This window comes from Oryzias latipes, chromosome 13 (assembly GCF_002234675.1).
Source record: "Oryzias latipes chromosome 13, ASM223467v1".
Lineage (NCBI taxonomy): Eukaryota > Metazoa > Chordata > Actinopteri > Beloniformes > Adrianichthyidae > Oryzias > Oryzias latipes.
Genome location: NC_019871.2, coordinates 27825174 through 27849434, shown reverse-complemented (window position 1 = coordinate 27849434; position 24261 = coordinate 27825174). Strand labels below are relative to the sequence as shown.

At 40.0% G+C, this 24261-nt stretch overlaps 1 protein-coding gene across 1 annotated transcript in view; it reads right to left on the bottom strand.

Moving 5' to 3' along the window:
* Positions 1–415: 415 nt before the first annotated feature.
* The window catches only part of LOC101175181 (von Willebrand factor A domain-containing protein 5A-like), a 34518-nt gene continuing 10672 nt past the window's right edge, over positions 416–24261 (bottom strand). The window contains exons 5-10 of the mRNA XM_023961605.1: positions 20559–20779; positions 20074–20109; positions 4486–4515; positions 2318–2466; positions 2046–2169; positions 416–830 (exon numbers count right to left, since the gene is read on the bottom strand). Coding sequence (XP_023817373.1) covers positions 751–830; positions 2046–2169; positions 2318–2466; positions 4486–4515; positions 20074–20109; positions 20559–20779 — 640 coding nt within the window. The 3' untranslated portion in view covers positions 416–750. The remainder of the gene's footprint in view (positions 831–2045; positions 2170–2317; positions 2467–4485; positions 4516–20073; positions 20110–20558; positions 20780–24261) is intronic.

Genomic DNA, 24261 nt, shown 5'->3' with positions numbered 1-24261 from the left:
TCCTTTATTAACTTAGGCATGACTGCATTTCTGTAACTGGTTGAATCAGTATTTTTATGTTTTAATATAGCTGATCTAAATTTGTAAACAGGAAAGTCTGGCTCCAAATCACAGCAGAACCTGTTAATCCAACACAAGTCACGTGACTGACAGTGAACAGATAGAATTGGTAGGCTGTTAATTGAGAGAAAAGGATAAAACATTGATAGGATAAAAACTGCTTTTTTTCCTTGCAGATTAGCAGGTATGTGTGAACTTCTCACACTAACTTTTTTCTTCTTTTCCTTATTTTATGATCAATTTTAATTTGTCCTTGTGAAATATCTGGAAGCTGTCAGTCTGATTTAAAAGCTGTACCACAGGTAATTGTACAAAACAGAAGTACTAGCGGCCATCAGAGAAACAAATGCAAAGGCAGATTAAGCAGTTCCATTTAATAGAGAGAGTTTACAGTTTTAAAGCAGATTTCAAAGGAAGTAGAGACATTTGTTTTTACGTCTACAGGGGATTGCCCGGGACATGAAATCATGTAAGCATTGTCAGTATTTAAACATATACTGTGTTGATCAATATGTTCCAACAATAACAATATTAAACTTTCCTTTAGCAGTTGTTTAAAAACTAATTAAAAATGCAAAGGTTTTACCATCACAACACCAAGAGCATGCAGTGTATTAAGGTCAATAACGTCATGAACATGAGCTGTAAACATTAAATCTTCTGTCACACGCTGGAACGTCAGTCTCCACCTCAGAGCCCCAGAGCATCCTTCTGCACTTTGTAACCCAGCAGTGCATTTGCAGCATCAACACACTCCTTCACACATGGAGCTGAAAGACAAGTCAGAAAAATGACAAGTTCAGTGTTAAACCTCAGTTTACATCTAAAACATCAATCCAGATATTTCAGAAAGGGGATTATTGTCAAAATGCTTGAGAATGTATCAAGCATGTTGCCAGCATTGAGTCATTTAGCAGGGAAAAAACATTTTTAACACATCAGTATTTTATCAGTACTGGGATTTCTTAGTGGCCTACTGACACAAAAAAATGTCACCAGTTGTTGCTATGAAGCCAAAAAAAAAAGAAACATTTTATTGTTTCCTTGGACTTGTGTTTCTTTGTCCTGCTGAAATATCCACCTTCTTTTCATTTTCAGCTTTTCAGCAGATTTTTTATCCAATGCATTTTTCTATTCATTTTGCTTTCAATCATTCTGCCAGTACCACCTGCTGAAAAAGCAGCCCCAAACCATGATGCTTCCACCCCCAAACTTAACTGGTGCTACAGTGTTCTTGGGGTGGTGGATGGTGCTATTTCCTCTCCAAACAGTGTGTAGGAATCAGTCAGAAAAATCCATTTGGTTTTCACGTGACTGTACTGCAGTCTTCCAGTAATCCACAGGGTTCTCCAAATGTTTTTTCTTCCTCAACATGATTTTTTTCCCAGAATGGGAGTTTTGCGTGGCGAGCATCCATGAATACCATGATTCAGCAGATTGCTGCACACATTACTGAACAGTACCTGCTGATGCTATGTTTTCCTGAAGTTCAGAACTTGGAGAACTCTCCTGATTATTTTGTGGACTCTTCAGACAAGAATCTTACACCTGATTACAGTCAAATTATAGTGGGCTGAACTTTAAGAAAACTAAAATGTGAATGGATTTGACATTCATTCTTGTTTACTTGTTTGTTTGAACACGTATTTAATTTACACTTGATTCTCTTGAAGAAATCCAGAGAATCTGGAAAACTTCACTGTTCAGTTCCAGGTATTTCTCTCTGAGTCACACTGGTGGACGTTTTGGATAAAGATGTTCTGGATCCATTTTAGGTCAAAGAATCGGATCGTTCAAAATGAACAAATATTAACTATGAATCATTTAGGTAACCTCAAGTTATTATAACTTATTTACTTTGCTGTAAAAACAATATTTTAGTCTTTATATTTGGTTTCAGTTTTCACCCATTATTTGAGTATTTCATCACCAGACATGTGAGTACGTTTACTCTCAAAAGTACTTTGACATTCTAGACATATTACCATTCTGAGCTTGGACCCATGAAGCAGCCTTCACAGCCAGAAGCTCCCATTCATCCTTTGCATCCATCTTGAATCCATGAAGCCAGATCAGAGCCAGAATGGTGGCCCACACCTCACTGCTGACCTTTTCAACCAAATCAAGTCAAATGTGAAACACAAAGAAAACATGAGAAAAAACACTCTAGCTAACATTTTAAAGTGTTAAGACTTTCAATGTTTTCAGTTCTTTTAATCTCCTAAAACAGCTTGATTATTGTCTGACAGTGACCCACCTCTGCAGGCTTTGACTTCTCCACCTCCTCACTTGTTTTTCCCAGAACTGAGGCCAGAGCTGCATCAAGCAGCCAGCAGCCGGACGCCTTCTGGAGGGAAACCAGCTGCAGCAGAGGGTCTCTGCGGGGCTGCTCAGGCACAGCGGCTCCTAAAAATATTGTCAAATAAGAAATGCATTATGTTCTGTTAGGTCAAAAACAATAGCCTACTCTCTCTATTTTAGTTAAAACTTTAGCATTTTTAAGCATATTATGAAAATCCTGAACCTATGAAACCAAACATTTTGGTGGAGATGTGTGGAAATGCATGATGGTAGTAAACTCATCCCTGCAGAGTGATAATGCTCTCAGCCCTTAAGAGAGTTTGATCAGAATTGGTCCTACAAAGGATTGGAAGGCCTGACAGCAGCCCTGACCTCAATTACATTGAATTGTCTTTTTGTTCTTTTGTTTTGTTTCTTTGATAGCTGAGATTCTGATTTGCGCCAAATCTTGGTTAAACACAGTGATGCCATCTCACAGAAGTCTTTGGCCAGGCTGGTCAAACACTGAAGCCAAAAGAAAGAAACAGTTTGTGAAAATAAAAGAATTCTCGTTCAGTTATTCAGAAACAGAAGTTTAGGAGTTATTTTTTACTCTAAGCTATCTTTTATCCCTCATATTAAACATGTGGTTAAATTGTTTTTTTTATAATCTTAGAAATGTGGCTAAGGTCCATCTTTGTTTCTCTCTGTTGCTAACATGGAGCGTGCTTTTATCCTCTGCTTGCAGAACATCAAGAATGTTAAGAACTTCAACTTCTCCAGAACTCTGCTGCATGAGTTCTCATCAAGACCTCACATCATGAACTTAAATTCCCTGCATTGGTTCCCCATATGCTTCAGGGCTGATTTTAAGATACTTTAAATACATTTTAAATGTCTTAATGGTCTTGTGCCTTCTTCTTTGTCAGACCTCTTGGTAAAATATGAACCCTCTTTGACCCTCACATCCTCCGGCACTAGTCTACTAACCGTTCCATCTGTAAAGACCAAAACCTACTGCCAGGTGTAAAACACTTGTTTTACATACGAAAAGTGCTATATAACTTAAGATTTGCTTTGATTTGATTATCATGAGTGGATGCCGGACTGTTGTGGCTGTTTCCACACACTGCTGACACTCCAGTTTTTTTGTTTTTACAATTACATTACAAAATCTTTTTCCTTTAGAAAAACAAATGTTTTATTTTCAGACAGAATTGCAGGAATGTCATTTCTGTCCATGATTGAAGGTTAGGATGTCCTCCAGCTTTGAATGTTAACCAGTAAACTAATTTATAACGTGCAGCATGAAAGTTGCTTTTAATAAAAGGTAAGACTATGATGGAAGTGTATTGCATTCAATTAAAAAATATATTTTTGTACGTGTATTAAAATAAAAGGGTCACATTTGTTCAAATGATTTTGTGATTTTTGTTCTAATACTTTTAAGAAATACAAATGCAGAGAAATATAAATATGCTTGGCTCTAACCTCATCCACTCATGATGAGCTCCAATTAAAAGCTAAAAGCCACAAAGTGTCCGTTTGTTTATATGCTGGCACAATATCATCAGCCTGTTTTGTCAATCCTGATGACACTATTGGGCACAAAGCAGCGAAGTCTGTGGGTGACCTGCTGAACGCTCACCTTGTGGGTGTGGTCAACTTTGCTATAATATTTTCAGAAATTGTAATATCTTTTTCTGAATCTGCTATAATGTTTTTTGGGACTACAAGAGTTGTCAACCTAAAGTGAGGAGATAGGGACGCGTCTGCAACCTGCATTACTCTAACCTGCTGGTTCCTTCTAAGGGAAAGAGGAAGGATATTTGGGATTTCTGTGGAGTTTGTTTTAACAATGATGAGTACTTAAGATATTTTTGAGATTATTTATGGTGAGTTACTGAGAAACTGCCATTGTTTGTCTGAGGTGTTTTTGTGTACTTTATTGACGGTCCCTGCCTGCCTGCCTCTGCAGATTCACATCAAGTTCATACAGGTCAGTATTTAAAAATACATTAGTTTTACTACATGATATACTTTAGTTACGTCTAATAGCTCAAAGTCAATTTAAATAATTGTAGTCACCTTATTTTTGCAGTATCAAAAATAAAACAATATTTCACATTCATGTGATTAACTTACCAGAGTCACAGCTTTCCTCAATCATCCAATCTGGAACATGTAAAGCAAAGAAAAACATGAGATGTTGTTCGTGTTGTAATAAGGCGTTGACACAAATATCTTTTCATTAATTGCAGGTTAAACAAATGAGTGTTCATTGTCCTTGTCTATAGATGAATAACAGTTTGAGCACCTCAGCTGCTCTATAAACCGGTAAAACCATGGCCCCTCCCTCCTCTGCTCAGCACCAACATGAATGGTGCTTCCAGCAACTGGCAACACACGCAAGAAAGTTTCTCTGTGCACCAATGTGAAGGAATTTGTTTTATTATTATCATTGTTTAAATGTATTTCTTTAAATGTTAACTTAGATAGACCTTTTTACCTCTTCTGAAAACAGTTGTGTGTTTGTTCATCTGCTTCTCATCCCAGCAAGGAAGAGAGGGGGGTTTACGACACACTGTCCTGAGCTGATAAGGGATACTGTTTGAAGTTAGAATCCACCAAATGGGTCATTATACAACACCCCCTAATGAACTTTTTCTCTTTGTCCTGAAACTGTTACCTCCTTCTTGTGTTCTTAATAAAAGGTGCACAGGGAGAGGCAGACCTTTGAGAAGAGCAGCGTGTTGGTTGTCTTCTGTCACACTGGCTTCTTCTCCCTCGTGCATGAGAAACTTGATTCTTGCTGTGGTCTATTATTTCTAATTGGGTTTTTCTTTAATGTTTAGATGCATTTATCTGACATTCTTTGGTCCTTCGAGCCGGATGACAACATATCTGCGTCCTTGGGGGGAGGACCACGCCGATTGAAGTCTGTCGACAGCCCGTGAGACTAGGTCTGCGGAGGAAAGTCCGTCGTAGTGAATTCTACGCCGGCCAATCGACTGGTCTGATCCCTGGGTCCGGATTGACGTTATCCGTGAACCAGTCAGACCACAGCAACAAGGCAAGTAAAGCGCTTTTACAGGGGTTCGAGTCCCCGAAGTGGCCCAGAATTCTGAGGGACAGGTTCAAGTCCTGTTGCCTAAAACACGTGTGGCTTTAAAGTCCCGGAAAAGTCCAGAATTCTGTATAAAGGTGTAGGTTCGAGTCCTGCAGCCTAAAACGCGTTAGAGGGTTCAAGTCCCTAAAAGGCCTATTAAAAATAAATAAAAATAAAAAGTTTTTTTTGGTGTGAATGTGTGTGCCTGTGTGAAAGGAGTGAACTTGTTCGAAACAGTGGGCAGCTGGAAACCTTGCGGTGTTAACACAAGGCTGCTTGTTGAAGTAGAACAAGATTTCATCTCATTTGGCTTTAGGTGAAAGGAACCCAGAGTCTAAAACGGGTTTTGCTCCTGGGAGGACCCTAAACGTGTGACCGGATCAGACAATAGGTCTGACCTAGAAGCTTGTTGCACGGGGAGTGAAATTCGGTCCTGAGAGTCATTCTCTGTTGGTTCTGATCACACTCTGTGACTAACGTAAATAATAGAAAAATAAAAATAACAAAAAACAAATGGGGAATTCAAATAGAAAAGTAGAATTAACAGGGGATTCAAAATACATGGAAAGAGCTCATCCAGGCTCAACTACGTTCTTGAGAAAATGGGATAAAAACTACAATTTTAAGGGGAATCTTGGAGTACAGGCATGTACTGAATTAGTTCAAAGGTTACAAATTAAAAACAAAATAAAAAAGAAAAAAGAAACAAAAAGTAGTGAAGAATTAATTTGTGCTAAACTGTGGTTAAATGAAGCAACAAAAAGAAAGAATGGCATTCAGAAAAGTAAAACTAGGGAAGCATGTCTGATTGCTAAAAAAGAGGATGATGAATCAGTTGTGATAAGACCAAGACCCCTGCAGCAGGCTGCAGCTGAGCTGCAGGGTGAGCAGGGACGTGATGAAGAAGGGGGGGAAGAGAATCCAGCTGTTTTCTCACCCCCTCCCTATGAGGGGCCAACTGCTCCTTCCTTGACGGGTCTTTACCCACCACTGACTGATTTAAATAAACCAGAAAAAGAAAAAATGACGTTAAGAGGAAAAGGGAAAAAACTTGAATGGAGTAAAACTATGGGGGTTGGTTTGGAAGAAGCTGGAGGGTCATCTGAAATTGCTGAGACATTTCCAATGATTGAAGTGCCCAATCCTAGAGCTGGAGAAGATGGCCAGAGACCTACACTTCTTGTGTTTAGGACCTGGACAGTGGAGGATGTTAAGAAGGCAGTAGAGGGAGTTATCTCTCACAGGGAAAATCCACATGATTTTCATGAGCAAATGATGGAAGTTCAGAGAGCTTATCATCTGAATGGCATTGAATGTCAACAAGCATGAATGACTGCTATGAAAGCAGACTGGGCAAAAGTAAAGGGAAATTGGAATCCTATGAATGATGACGATCCACCCAGACCTCTTCCACATAACAGTCAAGAGTTAATTCAAAGTCTTACACTTTTAGGACAAAGAATTAGAGAAGCCTTTCCAATGAGACCTGACTATGGAAAGATTGGTCAAACTAAACAAAAAGATGGAGAGTTAGTGTCTGATTTTAGAGTCAGATTTGAAGAAGTTTTTAAAGCTAACAGTGGACTCAGAGATGATGATAATGATGATGGTGCCTATAGACAGCAGCTGAAACAAGCCTTACTGCAAGCTATGAGACCAGAGATTGCAGACTGGATAAGGAAGCATTACATTGATCTACCTACAGGAGCACTACAACAGTTTATGAATTTTGCTGTTCATGCAGAAAAGGTGATGGTGAATAAGAAGAAAGTTAGAAATCAAAGTGTAGATACATTTTGGCAGGAGGAAAGTAGTGATGTGTTTTTTGGAAGGAACATGAACAGAGGAAGAAATCGTGGACGTGGCCAAGGGCGTGGTCGTGGAAAAGGAAATTTTAAAGGAAGTTTTAGAGGAAGGTTTAGAGAAAGTAGCAACAGAGGGTCAGAGCAGGTTGATGATGGATGTTGGATTTGTGGACAGAGAGATCATTGGTTGAGAGATTGTCCTGAAAGAAAGAAATCAGATTGACTAGATGGTAGAAGTAATGTCAAGATTAACAATGAATCTGAACCAGAAATTCAACCAATTTGTGATGAATTTTTAGATCTCACTGAAGTTTGTCTTATGGAAAAGCCAGAAATAACTCTTTATGTTCAGGGACAACCGTTTGTTTTTCTTTGTGACTCAGGGGCTTGTAGAACTGTGATAAAAAGTCATTACAATGATTTTCCTAAGTCAAATAAAACAATACAAATGAGATCTGCAGATGGTCAAATTGAAACTAAACATTTGAGTAAACCAGTTTGTTTTGAAAATCCTGACACTAATGAAACAACAAGCATTCCTGTGGTTTTAGCACCAAACTGTCCTTTTAATCTTTTAGGGAGAGATGTCATGATAAGATTAAAGTTAGGAATTTACCCCACCAGAGAAGGGGGGATGCAAGCACGACGTTGCCCAGATACAGACATCTGTGTGTTAGAAGGCAGAGGTGAACCACACTATTATTGGACTTTAGATCTACCGAAAACTGATCTTGGACAGACTGCAAAAAACTTAATGGAAAAAGCAAAAGCCAGAGTGTCACCCCATGCAGATTTTATGTCTCCAGAAAATCTGTATGTCATGTTAAGATGCAAAAAGTCTCCTGGCCCTGACAGGAGATATGATGAAGCAGTGAGTAAACTAGGTTTTCAAAAATGTACAATAAATGATTTTTATTGGAAAGATGAAACTAGTTTCTGTACTGTGACAGTTACACCAGAAGCAAAAAATTTAATGTATACAGAAAGAGTGACAAGTTGGAAACAAATGGCAGATGCAGTTCCATTTATTTCTTGTACTAAAGCTTCACGAGAAAAATGGGAAGAAATGAAAGAACATGTGCAGGAAGTGACTTATACTTTGAACTGGCAGACTGATCCGGAAACTGGAATTTCTACCAATCCTGAAACTAAGTTTAAAAAGATTGCATTAAACTGGGTAGTGATTACACAGGCTAATGTGCATCTGACTGACAGAAGAAGCTGAGTGAAAATTATGTTGACAGAGGAAGAGGAAGATTCTCTTAAAGATCTTCCACAGTCACTTTGGACTAAAGGGCCAGCAGATGTAGGGTTAATTAAAGGATGCCCACCAGTGGTCATTAGAGGGAAGACAGAATATACTCCACGGAAAAAACAATATCCTTTAAAGGATGATGCAAAAGAGGGAATAAGGCCTGTGATAGATGAACTGTACAAAGCAGGAGTGTTAGTACAGTGCCCAGAGTCACCTTGTAACACACCAATTTTCCCAGTTAAAAAGGCTCCTCCTTCTACATCTTGGAGGATGGTTCAAGATCTGAGACCAGTAAATGATGCAGTTGTACAAAGAGCACCTAATGTACCAGATCCACACACTTTGTTAAATACCTTAGATCCAAGAGCAGAATGGTTTTCAGTAATCGATCTAAGTAATGCATTTTTTTCAGTCCCCTTACACCCAGATAGTCAATATTGGTTTGCATTTACTTTTGAAGGAAAGAAGTACACTTATACAAGACTACCTCAGGGCTATGCAGAAAGTCCTACCATTTTTTCTGATGCTATTTCAAACTGTTTAGCGGGATTTGAGCCACCTATGAAAAGTCAAATCATAACTTATGTAGATGACATTCTCATAGCATCAACCTCACAGGAGTTTTGTAAAAAAGACACCATAGCTTTATTGACTTATTTGGCAGAGACTGGAAACAAAGTAAACAAAGATAAATTACAGCTATGGACCCCACAAGTTAAATATTTAGGCCATACTTTAACATCTCAGGGTAGAAAATTAAATGAAGACAGAAAAGTGGCGATTTTATCAGCACCACAACCCTTAACAAAGAAACAAATGATGTCATTTTTAGGGTTATGTAATTACTGTCGCATGTGGATTCCAAACTATGCTGAAATAGCAGCCCCACTACAAGAATTGATTTATGAAGCACCTATGGCAGCTTATGATAAAATTAAATGGACAGAACAAGGTGTAAAAGCATTTTGTGAATTAAAACAAGCATTAGCCAGAACAACAGTGTTAGCTCTTCCAGATTACAGTAAACCTTTCAGTCAAACTGTAGACTGTAGAGATGGATTTATGACATCTGTTTTGTTACAAAAATATGGAGATAAACAGAGACCTGTGGCATTTTATTCTTCAAAATTAGATCCTGTAGCAAGAGCAACACCTCCTTGTGTTCAAGCAGTGATAGCAGCAGCAATGGCAGTGGAAAGCTCAGCTGAAGTAGTGCTTTTCCACAAGCTTACTCTGTATGTGCCGCATGCAGTTTCAGTTTTACTATTACAAACTAAAATGACATTTTTATCACCAGCAAGACACTTATCATGTTTAGCTACATTAGTTTCACAGCCTCACCTGACTGTTGAAAGGTGTACTACATTGAATCCAGCTACGCTGATGCCTACACCAGAAGATGGAGAACCTTACAATTGCTTACAAGAAACAACTTTAGTTTACAAGCCGAGACCAGACTTATCAGATGTACCACTAACTGAGGGGGAAATAGTTTTTGTTGATGGGTCAGCAAAGAAAGATGAAACAGGCAGAAACAAAGTGGGTTTTGCTGTTGTAACTCAAGATAAGGTTTTGAAGGCAGGACCCCTGCCCGGAAATTACTCAGCACAATCAGCAGAGTTGACAGCCTTAACTGAAGCATGCAAACTGTTTAAAGATAAGCCAGTTACGATCTATACTGATAGCCAATATGCGTTTGCTACAGTGCATTTGTTTTGTCAACAGTGGAAGAACAGAGGGTTTAAAACGTCAACAGGAAAACCAGTAACGCATGTAGACTTACTGAAAGAATTATTGACTGCTGTAATGTTACCATCTAAAGTGGCAATATGTAAATGCGAGGGACACACACGAAAAACAGATGATATTTCTAAAGGAAATGCCTTTGCAGATGCAACAGCAAAGCAAGCTGCAACAAAAGATGTAGAAATATGCACAAATGAGGATGTGACTGCAGATGCAACCGCTGATGTTTTAAAGGAAATGCAACACAGCGCACCGAAACAAGAAAAAGATTTATGGTTGAAAAAGGGAGCAAAGTTGGAACAAGGTCTTTATGTCAGCACAGAAGGTAAACCTATTTTACCAAAATCCATGTACAAATGGGCAGCAATTTTGAGTCATGGGCCTTGCCATGTCTCAACAGGGGGGATGATGAACTTATTAGAGAAATATTATACAACTTATGGATTTATTCTCTATTCAAAAATTTTTTGTAAACAATGTGTAACATGTATGCGTCATAATCCCCAAGGCAATGTTAGACCTAAGAGAGGAAATTTTCCTGAACCACCTTTTCCTTTCCATACAATCCATATGGATTTTATTGAATTGAATAAAAGCAAGGGATTGAAATATTGTTTAGTGATTATTGATGCATTTTCCAAATGGGTTGAAATTTTTCCATGTGCAACACAAGATGCTATTACAGTAGCTAAAGCTATTTGTAAAAGAATAATCCCAACTTTTGGCATACCACAAGTGATAAGAAGTGATAATGGTACACATTTTGTAAATCAAGTGATAGACAAAATGGCTCAACATCTTTGTATTAATCTAAACAGACATTGTAGTTATCACCCACAGAGTGCAGGATTAGTTGAGAGAACTAATGGCACTATCAAATCAAAGTTAAAGAAATGCATGGAAGAGACAAACAGACAGTGGCCTGACTGCATAGACTTAGTTCAACTAAGCATGCGTATCACACGCACAGCAGGTCAACCTTTAACGCCTTTTGAAATGTTATATGGACGTTCTTATAGGTTACCAGACCTTGATCCTACACAGCAACATTCTCCAGATGATGATGCAAATTTAGTGGATTATTTGAGAAAAATGTTTACCACTAAAGATGTGCAAAGGACAAATCAAGTGCCAGATTCCTTTTTATCTCCACAGGACACTTCACCAGTGCAGGTTGGTGACTGGGTGTTTGTGAAGGCCATAAAAAGGAAGTGTTGGTCCAGCCCACGGTGGGAAGGGCCATTCCAAGTCCTGCTGACTACACCAACAGCTGTCAAGATTGCTGAAAGGACGTCTTGGATCCACCTGTCACACTGCAAAAAAAAGCATCTGGGTGAGGCTAATTCCAACTGCTAGGTGGGGAAGTCTGACTACAAAGGGAGGCAGCTGTATAGAAGCTGCTTGTCTCAACGTCAGCGAAGCAGGGGAATCCACCTAGTCTTAGGGAAGAAAGCACACCAGAACTCTTTTGCACTACACGGATCCTACACTGTTAGAGGACTTGAGGAGGTGATGTGCTAGTAACCTCTCCCTCCCGAAGATAGGTACATATCCACCATGGCGTGTCCAACTGGGCTAAGAGACAGTTTATTTTGTTTACTGTTCCTGCCATTCCTGACAGGAGCAACCACATGGATTTGGTTCTTTTGGAATCATTATCCACCTGCAAGAAGAACCACCAACGAGGAAAGACTAAATGTTTCTCGACGATGGCTGAGTATTGATGAACATGATGTTTTGAATAGTCCAAAAATGAACATAACTAACCTGTATATGACAAATTCTTGGTATAGGTATGTTATGTTACTGGCTAAAGAAAGGAATAGATCTGATTGCTATGTTTGTTCTGTAATTCCAGCTTCATCCCTACATCCTAATTTGCAGGCAAAGCAATTTTCTGAGTGGAAAAGCGACTGTGTTATTGAATATAGTACCAGAGGGTATATTAGTACTGGAGCCGTCACCACTTCAAATGGTACTCTTGTAAGACCGAGTTGCAAGAGTTTGTATCAGTTTAAAAAACTGAAATTGACAAAATCATTAGCTCCATATGCTAGTGTGGAACCAGGAACTGTGTTTCCACATTGCGTAACTAACAATGGCACAGAGTTTTTAGGAACTTTGCCGACAAAGATGTGTCATGAACTTCTTGTTCCCTTCACAGTCCAGATAATCAATGACAGAGTTTCCCATGGTTATGCAGTTCCCTGCCCAGAGGAAGTTGTGTTGAATCTAATCCAGATTTAATGCCAGGTAACAATGGTACTTATGTGGTTGATCAAATGTTTTGGTTATGTGGGCAGGCCCTCTACCTCAGTCTGCCTAGAGACTGGAGTGGGATTTGTGCTCCCGTAAAGGTCACAGATCACACTTTCATAGTTTCTGCAGTCCATGAGCCTCACCTCCGCCACAGACGTAACCTTATTGATGTCAAGCCACATGATTCCATTTGGGGATCAGATGTACCTGAAGACCATAAACTCTGGAATACGGGGCAAAAGGTAACTATGGCATTGTTTCCCTGGGTAGGAACTGCTAAAAACGCTCTCAGAATTGAGACCATTGATTATCGATTAGGTTTATTTTTGAACGCTACAATTAAAGCATTTAAAGGCTATAGTGAAGAAATGTCAAGCATGAGACTTATGGTTCTACAGAACAGATTGGTTTTGGACTTATTGGTTGCTCAGGAGGGAGGTGTTTGTAAAATGTTAAATGATACCTGTTGTACATTTATTCCTGACAACACCGATGAAGGTCACAGCGTCACTGAAGCATTGCATCAACTTGAAAAGGTTCAGCAGGCAATGCAGGATGACAGGAAACCCCAATCTTGGGATTTCTTCTCCTGGTTTGCTTTTGGTTCCTGGTGGCAACTTTTGTTAAAAATAGTGACACCTATTCTTATGGTACTGATCATATGTTGTGTGTTCACTATGTGCATTTTTCCTTGTATTCAATCTATGATTTCCAGAGCAGTGAATGGTGGAGTACAGAGTGTTCTTCTGAGTCAAGAATACAACTTGTTATTAAAGGGAGAACAAGATGACTGTAATGATTTTGAAATTGAAATGACTTGAGAAAAAACAAAAAAAAAAACAAAAAAAAAAAACTTCTCATCTGAGTGTAAATTGAAAGTGTTATGAAAATGAAGATGTCACAGAAAACTGAAAAGAGATGTGATATTGGATGTGAGATTTTGACATTTATCAATGATAAACAGGAGGGAGTATGTGAAGGAATTTGTTTTATTATTATCATTGTTTAAATGTATTTCTTTAAATGTTAACTTAGATTGACCTTTTTACCTCTTCTGAAAACAGTTGTGTGTTTGTTCATCTGCTTCTCATCCCAGCAAGGAAGAGAGGGGGGTTTACGACACACTGTCCTGAGCTGATAAGGGATACTGTTTGAAGTTAGAATCCACCAAATGGGTCATTATACAACACCCCCTAATGAACTTTTTCTCTTTGTCCTGAAACTGTTACCTCCTTCTTGTGTTCCTAATAAAAGGTGCACAGGGAGAGGCAGACCTTTGAGAAGAGCAGCGTGTTGGTTGTCTTCTGTCACACTGGCTTCTTTCCCTCGTGCATGAGAAACTTGATTCTTGCTGTGGTCTATTATTTCTAATTGGGTTTTTCTTTAATGTTTAGATGCATTTATCTGACAACCAACCTCATCCGTCTCAAGTGAGAGCATCTTTAGTGAGATCTCTGCAATTTCTGAGCCCAAGACAGCCACTTAGTTGGAGGACACACAGAATCTGGTCCTGCTTAACTGGGACTACTGAATATTTGTCACATATTTCTCCAGTTTTATTCACCTTTGTTTTATTTACTTTGTAAAACTTCAAAGAGCTTTTTATTTATTTACATCTTCATTGTGCAATATGGGGGCACGTTTGAATGGTTTTGTTTGCCTCTGTTTGAGCCTCTAAACGTGATTGGCAGGGACTTGGGTTCAAAGTTCTTTGAAAATTGAACAAAAACCCCTCACTTATGCCTGTGACAGAGCCAAAGTGCCATATCTCATCGGTCTCCTTGACGGAAAGGCGTTGGAGTGGGTGGAGTCATCGGTTGATCATAATGGCTTTAGTAAACTCTCCTACACCGGTTTTGTGGAAGAACTGAGACAAGTATTTGACCCCCCGGTGAGAGGAAGTGACCCCGTCAGGCAAATCATGACCATCAGACAAGGAGCCAGGAGTGTAGCTGAGCACTCTGTGGACTTCCAGACTGTGGCTGCAGAAATAGGTTGGAATAGAGAGACGCAACAGGCGATGTTCATCAACAGCCTTAATGGGCAGTTAAAGGATGAGCTGGCAATTACAGATCCACCCACAACTCTGAATGAGTTAATCTCCCTGGCCATAAGGATGGACAACCGGCTGCGAGACCGAGCAAGAGAACGAGGACCCAGTCCCCAGCCTCAGTCCTCTTCAAATCCTCCTTTTCATCTCCGCTTTACTCAAAATAGCCCTCCATCTGAGGAGCCCATAGAACTGGGCCGAGCTTGCTTCTTCGCCGTGAAACATCAGCGACAGATCTCCACTGGTGCGTGTCTCTACTGTGGGACCTCTGGACATGTCTTTGCCTCCTGTCCTATCTGGCCAAAAGAAGGAGGTCATCAGTAGTGGTGGGAGTATTGACAGCCACAACCCCCACTGCGTTACCTTTTTTTTTTTTTTTTTTTTTTTTTTACAGTTTACATGTTTTGCAGACCGCATGTTTTTTACACTTTTGCAGCTGTATTTATTTATTTAATATTTATTTTTTTATTTAATAAGAATCTCATTTTTGATAATAATTTTCATAATAATTTTAGTAATATTTTAAATTATTTAATATAAATGTCATTTGTGATGTCCTTTATTGATGTTATATTATATAGATTATTTCTGAATGTCGTGTTCCTGCCACAGAAATGAAATTTCCCCATTGTGGGATTAATAAAGTCATCTATCTATCTATATAATATCCCCCACCCTAGAACCATTCTCTCAGCTATGTTGTGTTGGCCGGTCCTATTTTCCAGTTCAAGCATTGGTGGACTCAGGAGCTGAGGCAGATTTCCTCAACCATACATTGGCTTCCCAGGTTGGTCTTTCACTAGATTTTATCTTCTCCCATTTTAGCACGGGCTTTGGATGGACGGGTTCTGTATCGGATTACTGAACGGTCTGCCCCAGTCTAGCTCTCCATCTCTGGTAACCACCATGAACAACACCAGTTTCTAATTGTCACCTCTCCTGATTCTCCAGTCATCCTTGGGCATCCGTGGTTGTCTCTGCACAACCCCCACATTGACTGGACATCAGGGAGCATTTTGAAATGGGGTCGTTCCTGCCATACCTCCTCCCTCCGCTCTGCTGTTCCCTCAGGACTTCCAGCTTCTCCCCCTCCTACTCCTCCTTACCTGTCAGCTATTCCAGAGGTTTACCATGACCTTAGTGAGGTTTTCAGAAAGGACTTGGCTCTCTTACGTCTGCCGCATTGCCCATAATATTGTGCAATCAATCTCCTACCTGGTGCTTCCTTGCCGTCTCTTTAACGTGTAGAGACCTGAGACTGAAGCCATGGAGGCCTACCTAACAGAGTCTTTAGCCGTTGGGATTATTAGACCTTCTTCCTCCCCAGTGGAGGGCTGGTTTCTTCTTCTTTCCCAAAAAGGATGGTTTCCTTCATCCCCTCTGTGGACTACCGAGGACTGAATAACATCACAGTCAAGAACAAATATCCTCTACCCCTTATGGAGTCTACTTTTAACACCCTTAAGGAGGCTATGGTCTTTTCCAAACTGGAAAGAAATGCCTACCATCTTGTAAGAATAAGGGAGGGGGACGAGTGGAAGACAGCCTTCAACACCCTTTTGGGACATTTCGAATATCTGGGCATGCCATTTTGCCTTTGCAATACCCCTGCAGTCTTCCAACACCCCGTTAACAATGTTCCACAGGATTTTCTCAACCGTTTGTATTTGTTTACCTGGATGACATCCTCATCTTTCTCTCCCACGATTACAGAGCATGTACTACACGTCCGACAGGGGCTACAACGACTTGTGGAGAACTGATTGTTTGTCAAGGCAGAGAAATGTGAGTTCCAGAAGGGTTCCATTACCTTCCTTGGTTACATTATTGAGCGCAAAACGATCAAAGCAGACCCAGAGAAAGTTAGTGCGGTGGCGGACTGGTCAGTACCAACCTCTGTGAAGCAGCTCCAGTGTTTCCTTGGGTTTGCAAACTTTTACCGCCGTTTTTTCTGCTATTACAGTCGCACTACTGCTCTCCTGACCTGGCCAACCTCTCCTTCTGTTCCGTTCCAGTGGATGGAAGAAGCGGCCACGGCCTCAACACCCTAAAGGAATGCTTCACCTCAGCCCCGGCCTCAGGCAGGCTGAGAGGGCAAACCAAGATCTGGAGATGGCTCTTTGGTGTGTGGTGGAAGCAAACCCCTCATCATGGAATGAACATCTGGACAGAGTGGACGTGTTCCTCATCACAAGAGACTATTTATTCTAGGATGGACCCTTCAGCAAATGCCAGATTATTGTGCCTCATGAAATTCTGCCAGTCAGTTAGCTTGCCTTTCCTGCCTGTCAGCAAACTCTGCCAGTCAGTGCTCTTCACGTGTTCTCTGTATTCCTGACATCCGGAAGCGCTTCACAGTCCAAGCAGAAGCTTCAGGTGTTGGCATTGGAGCTGTGTTGACTCAGAGTAACCAGGAAGAAGAGTTGTACCTCAGCCTGAAACTGGAGCCCAGAGAAGGGAGGTATTCCACCATAGAAAAGAAAGCCCTAGCCATTAAGTGCGCCCTGGAAAGTCTTCGCTACTATCTTCTGGGGCGTGAGTTTGACCTGGAAACAGACCCCAAAGCCTTGTCCTGGATTGGCACCATGAAATGCCAGGGTGACCGTTGGTACCTCGACCTGTAGCCTTTCTGCTTTAAAATATGGCACGGAGCTGGTAAAACCAATCTGATGGCAGACTACGTGACTTGGTGGGCCACCACGGCGGCGCCAGGAGAGGGGGGAGGTAATGTGGCAGTTTCTCTGTCTGACACTCCACACAGGAACTCAAACATACACACACCCTGACCAAAATTCAATCATTAGGCTAAAGTGGAAGCACCTGGCACAGGGGAGGGGCCATGTCTTACAAAAGAGCATGTGAAATATGGTTCATGGACAAATGGTCTGTGTTTTAGAGCCTCTTTGGAAGTAGCGGCGGGTTACCTGCAGTAAAATTTAAAATCGCAAGCAATTTGAATCCACACAAACCGCTGGAGTGTTATTTAATTGTTTTTGCCTTGGACCTGTCGGTCACACTCTGGACTGGAGCAAGACAAAAAAAACATTAAGAACTTCAGCTTCTCCAGAACTCTGCTGCACGAGTTCTCATCAAGACCTCAAATCACCCTGATTTTAAAATCCCTGCATTGCATGTCCTTGTCCTAGTTGTTTACTAGTTTACACAGTAAACTAATTTATAATGTGCAGTATGAAAGTAGCTTTTAAGAAAAGGTACTACTATGATGGAAGCGTATTGCATTCAATTAAAAAAAATTGTTTTTACGTGTTTTAAAAAAAAGGGTCATCTTTGTTCAAATGAATTCCGTGCTTTTTGTTTGAATATTTCTAAGAACAGTGATGAAAGTCAGGTAAGGAAAAAATCCCTGAACTTTTCTTTGAGCGATATGGCGGGCACAGAGCGAAATTTTGGAAAAATACGTGGTCTTAGATGCATTCTGGTGCATTCTGGCAGCTAGTTATTCACTTCTTTATCAAGAAACTAAGACTAATTGGAGCATCATGATTTGTCATTCAAACCCCTAGTTTGACTCTCCATTAAGGACTTGCTGGTCCCAAAAAAGAATTTGGAAAATTGCTCAAAGTAACACAATCCTACAATCTATGCTTTTCCTTAAAGCTGCAAAACATACAATTGCTAAAATATAGTAACATCAAAGCCCCAAATGGCAAAAAGAACACCAGTAACTATGATATTCTATGAAAATACCTCAGTTATTTATACATTATTTCTGCTTTAGAAATGACTGATGTACAACATCCACTTGCACTGTTTTCTCAAACTATAATTCCATCAAAATATGGGATCTGCTTTAAACTTTAATTCTATAACATAATACATCAATTCTTTAACACCAATACTAAGTAATCTGGGAAATATCAAAACAAACATACAAACTAAGCTAAACATTGTAAACATTATTTTTTAAGGGAGTGCGGGTCCAAACCATCAAATACTTATAATTAACGTCAACTATACTGAACTAAATCATGGTAATTAGGAAATACAAATAAATTAGATAGAGAAATGTATTCAAAATAAAAACTGAAACTCAAAACTAAAATTGAAATTATTTCAAAATGTGGTTTTGAGATTATTTTACACAAAAAAGTATTTGACCTACACTACCTTAAAAATCTTTTTTTTCCAGCCAAGACCACTTCAATATGTTTTTTATCGTCTTCTCACAACTGAGGTCGTGACCACGCTCAATAATGACGATGCCTGCCATTATTTTAACACAAATTTGATCGCAAACTCTTCAGATGTGTTTGTGAAAGTTTAGCGTGGGTCCGCCAGTTTTGGTCTCTAGGGAAGCAAGTCACGCTGACCACGTGGTGCAGACAGAGCCAATCAGACCCGTCGACGCATCTGAAAGCAACTAAAACGTCCCGTCATTGGTCAATTAGGCCGGGAAGACGAGAGATGGCCACGACCATAAAGGAAGCGATCTGCGGAGAAATATAGAAAATAAAGCTAAAATTAGCTGATTTCAGACCATTTTTTAATCCGGAAAGCGATTTGTCCGTAGAGATCAGGTCTTTATTTCCCGGAAAGTACGTTCGGTTTGCTCAAAAACCCGGATTTCCGGGAATTCCCGGAAGACTTTCATCACTGTAAGAAATACAAATGCAAAGAACTACAAACATGCTCGGTTCAAACATCATCTGCTCCTAAATACTTTAAGATGAGCTCCAATTAAAAGTTGAAAAGCCACAAAGTGTCCGTTTGTTGATATGCTGGCACAATATCATCAGCCTGTTTTGTCAATCCTGATGACACTATTGGGAACAAAGCAGCGAAGTCTGTGGGTGACCTGCTGAACGCTCACCTTGTTGGTGTGGTCAAGTTTGTCAACTTTGCTATAATATTTTCAGAAATTGCATCATTTTTTTTCAGTCTATAAGTCAATCACTACTCCACTTGCCCCATGTATCATTGGTGGATGTAGCTGAACAGGAGGGGTCCACTTTTCTATTCCATAGCATGAAAACAATGTTGTAAATCAAATTCAAAGACCAGCTTATTAGATGTATTTTCAGAGAGAAAAAAGATGCAGAAGAATGGAAATGCAGACTCAGAGGGGTGGACAGAACAGCAGAAGCCTTGGCAGTGACACAGGAGGAGACGAAAAGTTTCTGACTCATCTTTAACAGAAAGAGAAGTATCTGCGCCTGTTGGTAAAATAAGTTTTAATTATTTTTTTTGATTAAATTTGCGGGAATTGGTGCGATCGCCATTTCACAAAATCTTGGAGAGATTGAATATTGCTCCACTAGAATAAAATGTAAACAGATATAAGTCAGCAACATGAAATTCAAAAACATTTGTTTTTTTCACAAACTAAATTAAAGCAATTTATTAAATAAATGAGTCTCTTTAATGCCCAATTATTGTTTTAAAATTAATTTTTAGTTGTTTATTTACACGTTGTTGTGTCTTTGTGCATTTTAAAAATAAAGAATAGACTAAATAATTTTTGAATTTTCTCATTCCTCTTTTCACTTACCCACAGGAGCAGAAGACAAGGACATCATGGGAAGACCTTTAGAAGAAGAAATAAACACAAATTATTGAACACAGAATCGAATCTATGGCCCCACCCGGTCCCCACCTGCACCTGAATGGGTGCTGAGTGGTCTCGTGCCCTGCAGACCCCAAACCTCCCCCACTCTGAACCTTCTCTGTCATACCACCACTCAAAAAGGAGGTATGTCAGCTTAACCCTTGTAGGTAGAGTCTGGGTTGTCTGGTGTTCATTCTAGACATGATCTTGTCTTTCAGGTCAGTTGCTGCATCGCTCAGTGTAACGGTAGATGTTCTATCAAGCTGAACTCAGTCTGCGCCAAACCTGGTAAATTCATTTGTCTCCACACTCTGCGCACAACTTTCAGTCATTCTCTATCGTTTAAGGGTTGACATGCTCTTATCTCGTCCTTCCCCCACCCTTTGCCCCCTAGTTCTGGACTACAGTTTAAATGGTAAAAGACTCACCAGGGGTTGGAACATTTCTGCGCACCAGAGGTCCTTGAACAGCATCACCATTGTCTTTGTTGACAGCAATGAAGGCAGTGTGATGAATGCTCACTCCTGATTGGACACTGAGCTCCACCACCTTCCTCTTCATGTCTTCATCTGACTTTCCTCTGTTCTCTCTTTCCTCAGACTCCAGAGAACGAATCAAAATACGAGCAGCTAACCTGTGGACTGTTAACCTACAAACAGAAGAGAAGGAAAAAGGGAGGTGAGGATGAAAAAATGAAACCAATTGTAGTCTTTTGTCCTTGTCTGACTGTATAGTGAGGGATGACTTTTCTGTTTTATAACGGTTTTATGGTGTTTGTCAGAAAATTTTATAATGTTTTTAATGTATTCTTGACACTCAAGAGCTGGGATAACAAACGATATCAATATATATCGCGATAGAAATTTTCTCGATAGAAAAATTTGTAGTGAATCTTATTTTGATAGGGTCCCAAATAAAAACTCGCCTGTCGTGAGCTATTTTTTCCACTTTGGTGAGTAAAAGTTAGAGGGTTAGTTGCCACATGGCGAGTAATGTGGATTTTTTGATGCTGTTTTATGACTGTTAAAAAAAAACCCCAACCAACTCAGTTTTGCTCCTGCAGCCTTTTTTAAACACACACTAGCAACCATGTTTTACCGGTATGTGTTTACATGCCCGTGCCCTAACACCCGTTGCGCCTTTTGTATGAGTCAAATACCAAAAAATTATCCATAACTGAAACTGCGCCCTATAACCCAGTGCGGCCTATGGTCGGTATTTAAAATTCGACAGAAAACAGTAACATGCACTGTAAATTGTGGAGAAGGCAAGTTCCTTCTAAAACTACATATACCACCAACCTGTTTTATCACCTGAAGCGGATCACCAAACATGTTCAATCTCAGACTGAAATAAATGACGATTCTCCAACAAAAACAACAAAGGTAAGACCTGCAAAGCAGCGACATGTTAAACTACCAGAAGAAATTCTGACAATTTGCTTTTAGTTCCAAGCTTGTTAACAGGATGTTGACAAAAATGTTTGTTGTCAATTATATGTTTGGTTGTAAATCTTGAAAACATTAGAATTTATTTGTAGGTGTTCTGCCTTTCAGGCACCTTCTCCAGGTATGTTTTCATGGAGACTTTTATTTTGAAACCGCCGCTCTTATTTTGGCGAAGTCCCATCAATCGGACATGCTGGAAGTTTGCTAGTGGAGGAGAAAATGCAGAGAGCTGATGTCCCGCGTGTCTTGCATTCAAAACCTGGTGAACTTTTGGTTGATCCCCTACAGAAGCTACACCTGTATGTATTTTGTGTGGTTTTAAAGTTACACGTAAATGCTGTGCTGTTGTTAGACGTGTGCAGTTTGACACATTCATTGTCGGGTGTAAAAAGACCACTAATGACAGTTTTTATTTCTTTATTTCAACAGTTTCTCTTTGTATCTCAGATTACGGTAATGTTAATTAAAGCAACTTTAAAAGGAAACGTTTTGTTTTTTGGAACAAAGTTTAGCTAGCTGTCTACCTGAAAGCTACGTCACGTTTTGGCAAGGACAGCATTGAAAAGGTCAAGAAAAATCGGGAATTTAACTAAAAGAAAAAAGGATGACAAAAAGGAAGCAGCTAAGTTAGAAAAAGAATCAAAAACCACAAAAAGGTTCTTGCTCCTCCGCATTTAGTGCAGCTATCTGGGCACGTGCTCAAGCAGAAGCAGCAAAGGCAAGGGTGTCGTGCTGAAGCAAACCTTAAAGTGGAAAATGCAGCAAAAAAAGCAGAGCTACAGTTAAGCAAAACAAAGTTAGAAGCAGAGGAAAAAAAAGGCTTGCTGTATGATACTTAGTACTAAAAAAAAAGGCTGACCTTATGATTAGTTCGAATGATATAAAGGAATATAGTTAAACATTGAAGAAATGTGTATTGAACATTTTATAACAAGTAGAGAAAAACAAAAAAAACAGGAGCAGTTTCTCAGTTACACCACACTTTCTTGGTTGGCTGACACTAGGACGGCCCGGCGCGGCAGATGGGTCAGGAGGAGTTTTCAGAAAACCTATCTATTCAGTGCACGTGATATTTATGAGAACATGGGAGCTGAGAGGTTTGGGCATCTCTGGTACCATACTAATGTGGTTTTACTCCCATCTCATAGATCGAAGATTTTACGTAAGTATGGATACATGTTCCTCAAAGGTCTTTGACATCAACTGTGGGGTCCCCTAAGGTTCAATTTTAGGCCCACTACTTATTAATTTATATATGCTGCCACTTGGGGACGTCATTGGGAGGCATGGCGTTTGTTTTCATAGCAGGGCTCCAGACTAACTTTTTTCACTAGGAGCACTGTGGCCCCCAACTGAAAATTTTAGGGGCGCATACCGTAAATCAACATGCTAACCAAATCTACTCATCTCCACTGTATTACTAGTAAATACTTTAATAATAGATAAAAAAATTACAATGTGCTGTTTCTAATTCAGTGTCACATTTTAATCTGCACTTTTGAAGATGCAACAACAAGGTAAACAGACAAAAGCATCGCTGTCATGACAGTACAAATAAGTAAAGAAAACGGATGGAAATGTATGTTGGTGACACCAAATAAGTGCAGCCAAGATGCACAATAAGCGTGTTTGAGATCACCCAGGTGGACTAGACGCTGCACAGATCACCTGGTGTGTGATGTATATTTTTGTTTTTGCTCCAACATCTCCGGTCAATCAAAACAAAAATATCATGAGAAAGGGGTGGGAGCAAGGCCCCAACCTGAGCGAACGCAGCTGGAAATTTAGTACTGCACTGACTGAAAGCTGCCCTACAGACTACAAAACAATGCATTATGGGACATGTGTCGGGATGGTTTTTGTAGTTCAGTGATCAATCAAAATAATTTAAAATACCAATTGATTAAAAAAAAAGGCTACATACATTACAAAACATTCAAATAAGTATAAAATATATAATAACACAGATCATACTGAGAGAGAGAGGAATATTAAAACTAAATTGAATGGTAAGGACAACTCCAATTTCCTGTTGTCCTTCATTCGCCTGGTCTCCCCAACGATCCAGGCGCGGCGCTGGATCATCTTAAACACGTCTATCGTTGCATTTTCCCCAACGTGTTTTCAGTGTGTCTAAGACTAAATCTTGTCACTCGCACATATTTAAAGTTCAAGCCCCGTTAGCTGTCACGCATGTAGTTGTGGGACATTTATTCTCCTCAGCTGACCCGACTCCCGGCTGTTAGGGAGCGGTGAGCTGCCCTAACAGCCGTGCATAAACCGTTTGTGGTCGGGGTGACATGCCGCCGCGCTTAACCAAAACCCTAAACCTTCCTCCGGGTCTGTGCGGCCCAGAGAAAAGTTCAGCATAGACTGCATGTATTTAGAAAATTACGAGCGAATAAATACGTTCTAAAGGAAAGTAAGGAACTCCTTAATGTGGTCCGGGGAGGGAGGGGGCTGTCAGGTTTCCTGCTTTCAAACCCTGTCATTGTCATGCCCCCCAAGAGTCATATACCCCACTGTGATTGGTTGGTCAGCTCCGCGCACAACAATGAAAAAGTGTCTTTCATACAAACTGGCGGGCCGTATTAAAATTGAACTTTCATATTAGGGCGGGGGCTGCAAAATATCATCTTGGGGGCCGCGAGTTTGAGACCCCGCTGTACACTCTGGCCCTGGT